The sequence below is a fragment of the Microplitis demolitor genome, chromosome 1 (genome assembly GCF_026212275.2).
Source record: "Microplitis demolitor isolate Queensland-Clemson2020A chromosome 1, iyMicDemo2.1a, whole genome shotgun sequence".
NCBI classification, from domain to species: Eukaryota; Metazoa; Arthropoda; class Insecta; order Hymenoptera; family Braconidae; genus Microplitis; species Microplitis demolitor.
Window position 1 is genome coordinate 17,931,234 of NC_068545.1, and position 14,521 is coordinate 17,945,754.

A 14,521-nucleotide genomic window follows, 5' to 3' on the forward strand; every position below is an offset into this window, starting at 1 on the left:
GCCTCCTGGATCAACACACTATACTACGAAATTACACTAGTGATGCGCAATCAAAATCGATTAATCGAACAATCGATGTTTTCGTTTCGATTGTCGATTTTTAAAATCGATTGTAGGCCTTTCGATTAATTGAAAAAAATCGATTCTTTGTTTTGAAAACGATTTTTAAACATCGATTTTTTGTAAAATTAATTAAAAAAACAATTTGTTTTTCAAAGTCATTAACTCAAACATTATAAAAATTGTTTGACTAATACAGGCAAACAAATGATAAACAACTTAAGCGAAATTATTAAAGTTACATATTTATTTATAATTTTATAGATCAAAATTTTACGCTATTTGAAAAATAAAAAAATAATCGATTTTAACAATCGATTTTTATTCAAACGATTCTACAACTTTAAAGTTGCGATGAAATAATCGATTTTTCACCAAAAAAAAATTATTAATTAAATACAATACTCCATTTATTGAGAAAATATTTTTTTTCTGAACTGTTTTTTACTGAAAAGTTTAAATAAAAAATTATTAAACATAAACAAAGTATTTTATTTGTTATTATTTTAAATATAAATGACCATATGAAAATTTCATACTTCGAAATACAAACTTATATTTATACGCGGTGATATTTAACTTTAAAATAAATTTCGAAATCGATTTTTCAAAATAAATTGTTAGATGGTCAATTGTGCAACTTTAAAGTTGTGAGCAAATAATCGACTGTCAAATAATGTAAATATTAATTATTTTGAATTTGTGATTTTGGACCCATATTCGTTTTTTTATTTTGAACAAAAAATTATAAAATCGATTTTACACAATTGATTGTTAAGCTATCGATTCTGCAACTATAAAGTTGGGAGAGAAAAAAATCGGTTTATTTTATTTTTAAATCGATTATGTCAATAATCGATTGTTCAGAAACGATTAATTACCACAATCGATTGTCTTCAGTCGATTCTATTCGATTGTGAACAATCGAATAGTTGCTTCGATTTCGGCAACACTAAATTACACACACACACGTCATTATTACTGTACATACCGGAATATAGTGTGATGTTCCATCGCAATTCACCTGCCCGATCGAAATGACCCCTCGTGGAATTAAAATATAAACCCTTACGCGGGCTATTTAAATGTAATTATATTTATATATTTAAAATAAATCGTGGGGAAAATTTTGGGTTTTTCGGGACTTAAAATAACAAAACATCTGGTCCATCTGGTCACTCGAGGCTCGTCTAAAATAAAATTATAGATGAAAGAATTACAAAAAAACTTATGTTCTAACCCTTTGTTCGCTAGAATTAAAAGAAAGTTGTACAGACGTTTGTTATTCTTTTTATAAAAATTCGGTGTATTTCATATTTAAGTAGTTTTAGAAATTCAAGTATCCTGTCATAAATTTTAGTAAGTAAATTCTTTAAAACCGTATGTTATATCTAAAAAACTTGAATAATAGAGGGTAAGCCGATTAGGGACCGCAATAAAACTCTAGCGGCCCAAACATCGGCAAGGGTGAAAGCCTTGGACCTAATGGCGGGAAATATCACATGACTCCAGATAACGTAGCAGCTGTGGAGAAGGTCGACGAAGCGGCGGAACGGCAGATTCAACTTCGGGGGGCGGAGATATTCCGTGACGTCATGAGGCCCCGACTACGTCCCAAAAGCAGCCAGTAGGAAAAACTTACCCCGCCATGGTCTCCAAGGCTGACGCCCCTTCTAACTTAGAATAATTTTTAAGAAAACTTTGTAAGTTAGAATTAGCCAGAAGCTTGAGCAAGACAGTCACCTCTTGTAATAACTCTTGAATATATACCTATGCTATTTAATCAACTAAAATATAAGCATTTTTATATTAAAAATCCTTCCTCAATTTACAATAGTTCTACCAAGCTGAGTATTCAAATATTCCCGGTCGAAGTAACCCAAATAAATAAATTAAATCATAGTGAATTAATTAATCAGCCTCCCGATAGGTGGAGGACATAACAATAGATATATGCACGTATTTAACAAATCTAATACTGTTATTGTCTTACTTGGCCAATAAATGAAATAAAAACAAAAAACAACCGAAAGGACATCTTTACTTAGGATCATATGGCATCGGGTGTTTTCTCGTGAGAAATGGACGAGCGCGCCATCTAATATGTTATTTTACCGCGAGTTTATTATTAATTCAAATGACAGTGAATGTAGCAGACATCAGAAAAAATTAAAATTGCAAATAAATAGAGTAAATAATTAAAAAAATATTATTTATAAAAAATACACTTACTAACTTCAAAATTTCTTAAATGCGCACTTTTTTTAAATTGGAATTCATTATTTATTTACTAAATTTATTTATTATTTTAAGGTATAAGATAGAAGGTTGAGGCTGTTTTTAATGAGTGAGAGTTTAGCTGACAAATAGTAATTTTTTTAAATTTTATAATAAATGAATAAAATGTAATTAGAGTAAAAATTTGAAAATGCGTATTTAAACAAATGAAAAATCAGTACGCACATTTTTTTTTAAATTTAATTTTTTGAATTAATTAATTTATTTATTTATTTATTCATGTAAAATTTATAAATTGTCTCATGTCTGCTACATAAACACTCATTGTTTTTGACCTATCGATAAAATACCAAAATGTTGACAAAGCCATCAGAAATTAATACCATCAAAAAATATCTACTTCAAAGAGGACACAAGTGAAGACAAAAAAATAAAATTACTAATAATGGTAAAATAAGTAATCTAAACGATTTTTTAATTTAAATTACTTTTTTAGGACGGAAAAACGAATACAAATTTCCCATCTCCTAGACCAACGTCTGCATGTCTTATTTATATAAAAAAAAAACTTGGCTTTGAGGCAAAGAAAAATTTGTCTTCCCTGATTAAGAAAAATAATTTGCTCCATGTTGAGTGTATATTTATATATTAGTCGATTCAAATTGTTTTAAATTATTTCAAATTGTTTTGAATTATTCCAAATCATTTTTCTTAATCAGGGTTGTCCTTTCAAAAGACATCTTAAGTTGTTCTGTGCTACTTGCAATGTGATGAGAATAGCCGACAATTGAAGTTTTTTTTAAACAGATTAAATCTTAGTCGAAAATACGCACTTAAAAATTTTGTAAAATCCTCTCTATACATTAAAAATTTTTTTTTTATAATACTATTGAATTTGTTTATTCAAAAATAATTTCATCTAATAATACATATTTGTACAAAAATAATTACATTTTAAATAAAAATTGTAATGCATCAGTATTTTGTTACTAAAACAAAAAAAACTACAATATACAAATTTACTATACATATTTATTGTTCATCATCACAAAAATATTGCTTCTTATTTTTGAATGTCAGTTGAAAGTTATTCTATCAAAAAATTTTTATAAAAATATTTTATTAAAATATATGTGAATTATTTTGTTTAGTAATTTATGAGATACATTATGAATTAATTTTTCTTGAATTATTTAATAGATTATTTTTCAAATTTTTGTACCCCTTGAATTTTTAATTAAACTTTAATGTTTATTTCTTGTACGAAAAAAAATAATAAATAAAATTGAAAGTAAATAAAATTTTAGGAAGATAATTTTTATTAAACCATTAAAATGACAAATAAAAAAACTAATTGATATTTATTAATTTCTTGATAATGAAAAGTGTAAATAAACAAAAATATCTATAGAATAAGTTTCTTATCTTTGCAAATGTATAATTATCAGTTTAAATAAATCTCTATTACGATTAACAATGTTGTTAAGACAGATAAATTAAATGCAGATAGAAAAAGTTTACAATGACAAATTTATTTTCATTGTTTGATATTTTATTTTCCTTTTTTTATTTTTAGGTAAAAGAGTTTTTTTTTTTTTTATTTTAAGAAAAAAAGTAGATTCATCTATTGTTTTCTTCACCACTCAAGAATTCCAGGGATATATTTATCAATCAACTGTTCATAGTAAGGCCAAAGTTTTTCGATATCTGGTATTTTTTCACTCTTTGTATACAGGTCGTGTTTGCTATTAAAAGAAAAAATAATTTAATCAAAATATTGCTTGAAAATATACAATATTATTTATTAATAGAATAAAAATGTGTTAATATAAGAAAATAAAAAAAACATACTTGAATTCTCTTATCCATTTAAGCATTTTATTGTCCTTATCAGTGCAGAAATAAGCGTAGTCTCCGCAAGCATGCCATGGATAAAATGAGTGGTATCGTATCATAGCTAATCCTTCATCTGGTAGTGTACTGTTATTATGTTTAAGAACACGATATAAATATTCATCGTGTCCCCAAGACATCATCAGGTTATCAATACCACATTTAGCCTTATACATCCCCAATTTGGTACTGCAAAAAAATTAATTATTTATATCAATAACTAATAATACTACATATTAAAAAATATGTTAAATATATTACACATACTTGTAACGTTTGTCATTGCCATCTGGATTATTGTCAAAACTTGTATCTCTGTAAACAATTGAATCTGCCCAAGCACAACCAACAGGAAATGTGTCACCAACAACAGCCCATTGTGGCTCATCATAAAATGCCATCACCTGTATTAATTTAATTACACTTATAATTAATTAAAATATAATTTTTTCGTAAATAATTATTATAATTATTTTAATTTATAGGCATATTTTCAAGCTGTATTATGATTATTTTTAGATTAAAAAAATTTTTTTTAAAGTGAATCAATAACGAATTTTTCAATCATGATGTCATAAGTTAAATATATTTACACAGTATTGTAAATTTCTTTGAAATTATTTGATTTTAATATTGATGGTTAATTATAAAAATTTATATTCCCTGATTAAGAAAAATGATTTAACCCAAATAATTTTTCTTAATCAAGGATTAGTCTTTTTATCGTCAGTCTCAATAGAATAATTAAAATAATTGTTTAACTCTAATCATACCTTGCCTAAATCATGAATTAATCCAGTCAATTGAAACCAATCAAGATCCGGATGTTGTTCTCTGATCGATTCAGCAGTTTGAAAAGCATGAATGATGTTTGGTAATGAAGTATCAGGATCACTTTCATCCACAAGGTCATTTAATTTAATTAAAGCTTCTTTTATAGTCATCTTGAATTTGTCAAATTTAAGCCAATGATTCATACGAGCTGTGACAAAGATGCCTTGTTATTGACTATAAATTACTGTTAGTCTCTGTACTAATAAATTTATTTAAATGATAAAAGCTAATTTGATTTTTTATTTATAATTATTTTTAAAATATCATCAGTAAATAAGATTATATTTTATTATTATACTTATATTTATAAAATTTATGAAATGATAAAAATCAGCTAGGATTAGAAAATAATTATTAAATACTAAAATAATCTCTGTGATAAAAATATGGTATTTGTTTTGAATAATAAAACATTTTTTTTTGTTTAATGCAACGGATTATTATTGCAAAGCAATATTGTCTACATTAATTCAATAATTTTTTTTTCACAAATAAACTCATTTAAAATTTTATAAAATTTAAAAAAAAAAAACCGAAAACATGTGATATTTTTTGTAAAAGTTAATATAGAGAAATAATAATACATTGAACTAGTGTTATAATACTTGATGGAAAAAAAAGATAATAAAATTAAAAAAAAATGATTATAAACTAACATCGTACAAAATCAACAGTCTGGTTAGTATGCATATTTTGATAGGTAGTTCTAACTCTTTCTTTAATTGGGTCTGTTGGATCTTCGGAATAATTTCTGAACTGACTCTCCAATTTTCCCGCATACACGGCTTCCGGACGGAATTTCTCGGATGGGTCGAGAAGAGTAGTTTGAATGGTGTTCGGTCCATGAAACTGAAACAATAATATTATATATATTATTTTTAATTATAAGATACCTATAAATTAATTGTAACAAATATTTGTTAGCTCTCCAGTTGTATTATTAATTATCTCTATTTATTTGATTTATTGTTTACGATTCAATGTTAACGACTACACGTTATCTTTCTGATTCAAGGACTTAAAAATCTTTTTTTTTTGTTTTTGCAAGAAAAAAAAATTTACTCCTAAAACTTTATAACCTTTAAATATTTTTTAAAATAAATTTGCATTTAAAATGAAGTTTATTAATTTATTACTGGTCTTACCCTGGTATGGCTGTTGAGCTGCACGGTAAGTCATTATGGTAAACATGGTGATGAGTATGATTAAATATTAAAGAGAAATCGATAAATTTATATAAAAAATACTTTATAATAAAAAAATATAATTATATGTATATATATTTATGGGGCGAGAGTGACTTATTGTCAGGGAACCTCTGGCCCCAATATATACAGTTTTTTATTTTCGAGAAGAATTTTCGACGGACTTGTTGAATCTGATAACAAACGCAAAGACTTTTTAGTCCTTGCGCAAAATAAATAACTTGTTATCGATGTACTTGACAACTCAACAAGAGAAGCCGGGAAGCAAAACTTGACTGAGCTCTAGCGTTTACGTGTCTTTACTTTAATACTTTAACCCCACCTAAATTTATTTAATGAATATGTATATATAGGTATACCTACATATAATACTTTTACTATTACTACTGCGTGGCAAGTCAAGCCCAAGAGATAATCAACGTACAAAGACTTTTCTCCCCACTTTTACATCATTTACGATAAATTTATATGTACGATCTTTGTTGTAAACATCACATGTGCTCTATTATCTTACTTTGGTTAGCTTCAGTTCATAATATATGTGTATGTTGAAATATATTTAAAAAAATACCCATCTATATGTATATATATATATATATATATATATATACGTGTACATATATGTGTATGTATAGCAAGTGTAAATGACCGTATACACCACGTGCTAAAAACACGACTCTTCTTAAGAAAATATTTTAATATGAGTTCAAGGCAACATATACATATAGGCATACAATTTAAAACTCAAAGGAATTAAAAATTTTTTAATAGTTATAGATAATTATCTTAATAAAAAATTATCATAAGTATTATATTAAAATAAAAATTAGATAATGAACAAGCAAATCGAAACTTGATATATCTGCTTTTCACTGCTCTCTTAATTCTCATAATTGTTGTAATTTAAGATAATTTATAAAGATATTACGAATTACAAAATTTTATAGAACTACTCATGAGTGTTATACTTAGATATTAGTTCTTAATTTATTCTAAAATTTTTTTTTGTAATAAGAAAAAAAATGTTTATTAAATTATTACTCTCATTGATACTTTCCTCCCCTATCAAAAAAATCTATGTGGAATTACATGGTAACCCATCAGAATTTATATAGGAAAGTATAGATTTATGTAAGAATCCATAGAAATTAATATAGGAGTGGATGAATTTATATAAGGATCTATGTAGGAAACCATGGGTATCCGGATTCCCGTGTAGGAAATTGCCTGGATTCCCATACTGGAACTTGGATGTATGGATTTCCTTGTGGGAAATTCATTTAGGAATCTGGATTTCTATATAAGTATGTAATTTCTACGGAATCCGGAGTATCTGGATTTCTATGTCTATCGTCTATTGATTTGAGTATATGAATCTATGCTGGATTTTTATATATAGGAAGCTGTGTGCGAATCCATCCGAAAACGCTATATGGGAAACCCCTATAGAAATCTAGATTGGATCCCATATGGGGTTTTTTTTTTTGATAGGGTCTTCAATGTTTTTGAACTTGAAAGCATTGTCTTTATTTAAAATATAATAATTAAAAATAAAAACATATGGGTAGTAGGTACCGTTTTTGGATACTTTAGGGCCAGTTTTGGACATTTAAAAAATTAAAATAATAGAATTTGTTAAATTTGCAATGACACAATTAATTTCCTAAATTTCTTCAAAGATACTTTTATCACACTATTATGCAATGAGGTTTTTTTATCTTTTTTCATTAATTAAAAAAAAGTATTAAGTGTCCAAAAATAGAGCAGTGGCCACCTATGGTACTTCTACCCTATTTATAATTTAGTTCAATTTAGTTTTGGTCATATAGTTGTAATTGATCAAAAAATAGTTCTTTAGGTTTAATTTGTTCACAATAATTCATTAAGTGATTATCTTTCTGAAAACTAATAAAACGATTTTTAAAAAATGATCACTACTTTTTAAGTTTTTTAAAATACTCGACATAAAATGATTTAAAAAATATTAAGTTTCAAAAGTTATAGACATTTAGAGTCGAACATGTGTTTTGATCGGATTCCCCTTCAATATCTCAAAAATCATTCGCTTTTAATAGATAAAGGCTCAATTTATTTATGATTAAAAATATCTATGTTTTTAGACCACTAAGATTCATCTAAAACTTCATTTTTTTTTTGGTAGTTAAAAAATTTTGAAACTTCCTCAAAATCGATGGAAGCCAAAAATTAAGATTCTTTAATACTTTTTTTCATCATTTATCCGACTCTCATTCAAATCAGGAAATTTTTTTTAAAGTTGAAAACAAGGTGATCGTTCTACGCAGAAAAAAATTATTTCTTAGCGCAAGAAAAATTTTTCATTAAGAAATGAAAACAAAAATATCCTTACGACTAGAAAAAATTTATTAGCGCAAGAAATTTTTTCTCATCCTAAGAAAATTTACGTTTTCAATTCATAATTTAAAAAATTTATTGACACAAGTAAAAATTTTCGTGGGACGAGTAAAAATTTTTTGTGCCAAGAAATCCTTTTCTTCTGTGTAGTGAATGAACACGACCAGTACATAAACATTATTTAATTTTTACCTCAACATAATTTAGATTTTAATCATAATTACATAAAGAAAATATTTCATTGCTGTTTGATTGACAGCTTTTAGATATCTAATTCAAATATTATTGCATCTTTATACATTAAAATAATGGAAAATTACGATCTTATTGGCTCATTCATTTTGTTAGTCCAGTCATTTTACTCTTAAGCCTTGTTGAGGGAAATTAATTAGTGGATTTTTTTTTATTGATTATACGTAAAAAATTCCGTAGATCATGAAAATAATAATAAAAAAGCTCAATTCGGCCGAGTTTTCAAAATAAATAATAAAATAATAATAGGGATGCCGAGACACCGTATATTTTCATTGAAAAACTTTTATCTATTAATGTAAATCCTTATGATGACTGGTATTAAATTAAAGGGCGATAAATTCTGAATTAGAAAAGTCTAAAGCCAGTCTCTCGGGTTTTATTATGTTCGCGAAAAAAATTAATTAAAAAAAAAATAATTTGATGTTTACATTTTGTCACGCTGTCGGTGACAGAGCTGCAGAAACTGAGCTAGAGGGCACGTGCAAGCCCGGGCTCAGTGATTTTCATCTACTGCAATTTAAAATATTCTCACCATTCTGTGTTATAGAAATTATTTTTTTTTTAATTATTTATTAATTCAATTTCTTTCCAAAAAATTAAATTAATAGTTAATTGAAAAAATAATTATATGCGAGTATTATTATTACGATGTTAATAAATGAAAAAAATGAACACGAAAAATATTTTCTGCTTACGGTTTTATGATCGCTATATCACTCAAAGATCAATTACATTTTAAATTTATAATTTACTGAAGAGATTAAATAATCATTAAAAAAAAATAAAATTAGATAAATATGAAATTAAAAGTTTGACGTGCGCTATTTCCAAAACAATGTTTAATTATTTATAATTGAATAATAAATAATATTAGGTGTACAAAATAGTTCTACCCGTTTTTTGTCAAAAAAAAATATATTTAAAAATTTTAAATAAAATACAAATTTTAATCAAAATAACCACCATCAGCATCTACTACCCTTTGCCAACGCTCAGGCAACTGATGGATCCCACGGCGATAAAGGGCTTGATCTTTTGTCGAAATGAAATCATCTATTGTTTTTTGCATTTCGTTTTCATTTTGTAAGTGTTTGTCAGCCAAGTAATTTTGCAATGAACGGAATAGGTGAAAATCACACGGTGCAAGGTCTGGTGAATACGCCGGGTGCGGTAAAACTTCCCACTGTAAATCATTTATAGTGTGGTGGACGATTGAACTTCTATGAGGCCTGGCGTTATCATGCTGCAGTATCACTGGTCGAGGTTTTTGTCCCGCAAATCGTCTTTTACTGTTGATTTCATCTGCTAATTTTTTTAATTGACAACTGTAGCGTTCTCCAGTAACGGTTTCTCCTGGTTTGAGTAACTCATAATATAGCACGCCCCACTCATCCCACCAAATACAAAGCAATATTTTTTTCCCAAAAACATTACGTTTTGGTGTTGATGTCGTTGGTTGTCCTGGGTCTACCCAATGTTTTCGACGTTTAGGATTCTCATAGTAAACCCACTTTTCGTCCCCTGTTACAAGTTTCCACAAAAAACTTTTTTTTTTTATGTCGTGAAAGCAACGACAGGCAGGTGTCAACTCGTCTCTCTCGTTGTTCTGGAGTTAATTCATGAGGTACCCATTTTCCTTCTTTTTGAATCTTACCTACAGCATGTAATCTTTCAGAAATAGCTTGTTGAGTAACGTTTAACTTTTTCGCAAGTTCTTGTTGTGTTTGTGCAGAATCTTGATTCAGTAATTCTTCCAATTTCTCGTCACTGTTGAAGGTCTTCCAATTTCTCGTCATTGTTGAAGGTCTTCCAGAGCGTGGTTTATCATTTACATTAAAATCTCCGTTTGTGAATTTCCGAAACCATCTTCGACAAGTACTGTCATCAATAACACTGTCACCATAAGTTGCACAGATTATTCTTTGAGCTTCAGCAGCACTTTTTCCTTGATGAAATTCATATAAAAGACAATGGCGGATATGCTCATTACTTACTTCCATTTTTAACTTAATAAAAAAATATATATATCGAAGATTAATATATTAAAAGTTTGATGAATTTAAAGAGTACAAACAGCTGTGCATGTACATATACGTATTCATAGCTAACCTATAAATAGCTGTTAGATAACTCCATCTTTGAAAAACGGGTAGAACTTTTTTGTACACCTAATATTTAATTCTCTCAGCATTCTATGTTATGGAAATTGAACTTTTTTTTTATTTTATTAATAAATTAGTACTTATTTTGTTATTTCATCAGCACAAAAATTTAAAATTTACTTTTATTATTTAACCGTCGGTAAATAATATTGCAGGATTAAATTTTAAATTTAATTGACGTTTGAGTGATAACAGCGGTCGTAAAACCGTAAATAAAAAATATTTTTCGTATTCATTTTCTTCATTTATTCACATCGTAATAATAATACTCGCGTATAATTATTTTTTAAATTAATTACTAATTTAATTTTTTGGAAAGAAATTGAATTAATAAATAATTAAAAAAAAAATAATTTCTACAACACAGAATGGTGAGATTATTTTAAATTGTAGTAGATAAAAACCATTGAGTCCAGGCTTGCACGCGCCCTCTCGCTCAGTTTCTGCAGTTCTGTCACCGACAGCGTGACAAAATGTAAACAACAAATTATTTTTTTTTTTAATTAATTTTTTTCGCGAACATAATAAACCCCGAGAGACTGTTTTTAGACTTTTCTGATTCAGAATTTATCGCCCTTTAATTTAATACCAGTCATCATAGGGATTTACATCAATAGATAAAAGTTTTTTAATGAAAATACACGGTGTCTTGGCATCCCTATTGTTATTTTATTATTTATTTAAAAAACTCGGCCGAATTGGGCTTTTTTATTATTATTTTCATGATCTACGGAATTTTTTACGTATAATTAATAAAAAAAAAATCCACTAGTTAATTTCCCTCGACAAGGCTTAAGAATAAAATGACTGGACTATGTGACCAATTGTGGTTCTCAACACAATAAGTAAATTTCGGTCAAGGAAAATAATATATTCTAAAAGAGTTCGATCAAAAGCATTTTTTATTCTAATTAATGTCAAGTTATTTTCATTATCAATTATAAAAAAAAAAAATTAAATTATCGGTTTGTAGGCTTGATATTATCCAATACTTAAAAATCATTGACGATAAACTGTTAGCTCATAAACATCATTTATTTATTTTCAAACTGACCGCAACAATTGTCATGAAAGTTTACGGAATCCATAAATTTATTAGAGCGAAAAAACTTTATTCAAGGAAAAAAAAAACAAAAATGGTTTGTCATATTTTCAAAGTACGAGTTTCAAAAACAGATGTCAGTATTTCGAAATCTAAGGGATTGTTTTTTATTATTCTTGAATGAACGACTTGATTAAAGCGGACTTTAAAAAACACATGCATGCAAAAATTTAATCGAATCTTAGCCATGATGAATCATTTCAATTGACACAAATCGCATTAAAATCAGTCGATTATTTTTAAAAATAACGCGTAATTAAAAACAATTTATTTATTAAATTTCTAATCGAATAATCTGAAATATCTTGGAGGAAATAGCCTGAAAATCATTCGATCTGTTCTTTTTGATAATTATTATCCATTTTTGTAAGAATCATCATCAGTGAATTAGTTTTGAAATATCTTGTCACCTCAAAATTTCATAGCAATCGTAATTCTCTACTATTTTTGTCGGATATCTCTAAAAATATGCGAATTGAAAGTTTAAAAATCAAAAATGTTATTTTCATAACAATCGTTTTTGAACTTTTTGAGCTCGAAAAAAATATAAATAATCATGCTTTTGTGCTTGGAATTACCGGAGAGTTCTGAGGCTGGCCAGTAGGGTCAATTTTTTGAAAGTTATTTTTAAATCAATCAGCTTATCAAAATAAGGCTCGTCGCTATCAAAAGAGTTCATAAAATCTACATTTGATTAAATTCCGAAATTAATCAGATTTTTCGTTAACGAAATATTAAAACGAAATTTATCGCAAAAAAAAAAAAACTCGAAATTCCTTTTTGATGTTCGATAATAGTATAACTTAAAATTATTCTTGAGCTCAGAGTTCTTGAAAATTTAATGCTATAATGAAAACGCATACAGTGTTGAGTGTACACTGATAGAAGGATTTCTTAGTATTAAAAAAGATTTGTTAATATTTAACAAATTATTTCTTAACGGAGCTTTATTTAAGAAATATTTATTAATATTTAACAAATCATTTCTTAAACATCATTTTTTTGTATTTAATAAATATTTCTTAGCATCTAATAAACGATTTGTTAATATTTAATAAACGATTTCTTTCCATTTAAAAAATGATTTATTAGTATTTAATAAATCACTTTTTAACATTTAATGAATCACTTTTTAATAATTAATAAATGAATATTTTATATTTAATATATTTTTTATTATTTAAACAAATTTTTTTTTTATATTTAAGAAATTATCTATTAACTTATTTATTAAAATTTAATTCATAAAATCACACAGTTCAAGAATATATATCTATATATGTTTTTGCATGCAGCTACACACATTCATTAATATTTATATTTATAAACAAAAATAACTAAAACAACCATCGTATAAAATTTTCTGTTCTTTTAATTTCAAAATACAATTTCATAGTAATTAACACTATAACTAGAATAAACAAATTAAAATTTCTTATATTAAACTACGCTGAGAAATAACATAAAATCCGTTTGATAATACATGTGTTTTTAATGGTTTTATATTTGATTAAAATTGAACTGAATAAAATTAACAAGGCTTCCATATTTTCATAGTTATAATATGGATGACAATTTACAAAAAACTTCTGATATAAATATTATTTAAGTATATGAGAGCTTCAGTTGTAGGTTACGTTTAACCAACAATGCAAGCTAGAACGGAGTAAACAATATGACGTCGCAACGACACACACATATAGCTTTTTTAATACTTGTACACCACTGCAGGCTCGTGTGTAGCCCTCTACCGACAAATTCGTCTAAGAAATATTTATTAAATATTAACAAGCCTTGTTTGGTGCTAACAAATATTTCTTTTATGTTAATAAGGCTTTGTTAGCATTAAAAATATTTCTTAATAATAAAGAAGTTACTTATTTCATTATAATAAATATTGTTAATAATTACTAAATATTTGTTAAATCCAAAAAAGTCAGTTGAGAAAAATTTAATAAATCAATTTATTACTCCTAAACAAATCCTTCTATCAGTGTAATGGGCTCAAAAACATATTTTTATAAAAATGTATTTTAATTTCTTAATAAAAACACAGTAACTCAAAACTTTCTTCACGTTTTTTTCTAAACATATGCAAATTTTCTAAAAAATATGAGAATAGGTTGCTAGATTATATATTAATGCATCATGCCTCGTTTCTTTGATTGCATTCGTAATAAAAAATCATGAAAGTTATATCTTATATTTATATGAAAGTTCTAATGATATACTTACAGATAATTTGGATGCCATATTACGTAATATTAATGAAATGCACTCTGAGTAATTGATATCGCGAACTGACACTAATCTCACTAACTGTCGATCTTTTATAAATCCGTCCACTTTACCCTTGACATCGCCAATATCTTAAAGCTTATCATCTTGTTTATAAAAAA

General features: G+C 26.6%; 1 protein-coding gene across 2 annotated transcripts; it reads right to left on the reverse strand.

The window, feature by feature from the left end:
* Positions 1 to 3,661: 3,661 nt before the first annotated feature.
* On the reverse strand, positions 3,662 to 14,488 carry LOC103575821 (inositol oxygenase). 2 transcript variants are annotated; one of them, XM_008555783.3, is made up of 6 exons: positions 6,171 to 6,715; positions 5,682 to 5,874; positions 4,965 to 5,173; positions 4,459 to 4,595; positions 4,150 to 4,380; positions 3,662 to 4,043 (listed from the first exon to the last, which is right to left on the reverse strand). In XM_008555783.3, exons 2-6 carry the CDS (start codon positions 5,713 to 5,715, stop codon positions 3,935 to 3,937), a joined length of 720 nt encoding a protein of 239 aa, XP_008554005.1. In that variant the 5' UTR covers positions 5,716 to 5,874; positions 6,171 to 6,715; the 3' UTR covers positions 3,662 to 3,934. The 2 variants fall into 2 exon arrangements, with proteins under 2 accessions (XP_008554005.1, XP_008554004.1); XM_008555782.3 differs by lacking the exon at positions 6,171 to 6,715 and adding an exon at positions 14,358 to 14,488 and having other exon boundaries at positions 3,666 to 4,043.
* Positions 14,489 to 14,521: the final 33 nt, after the last annotated feature.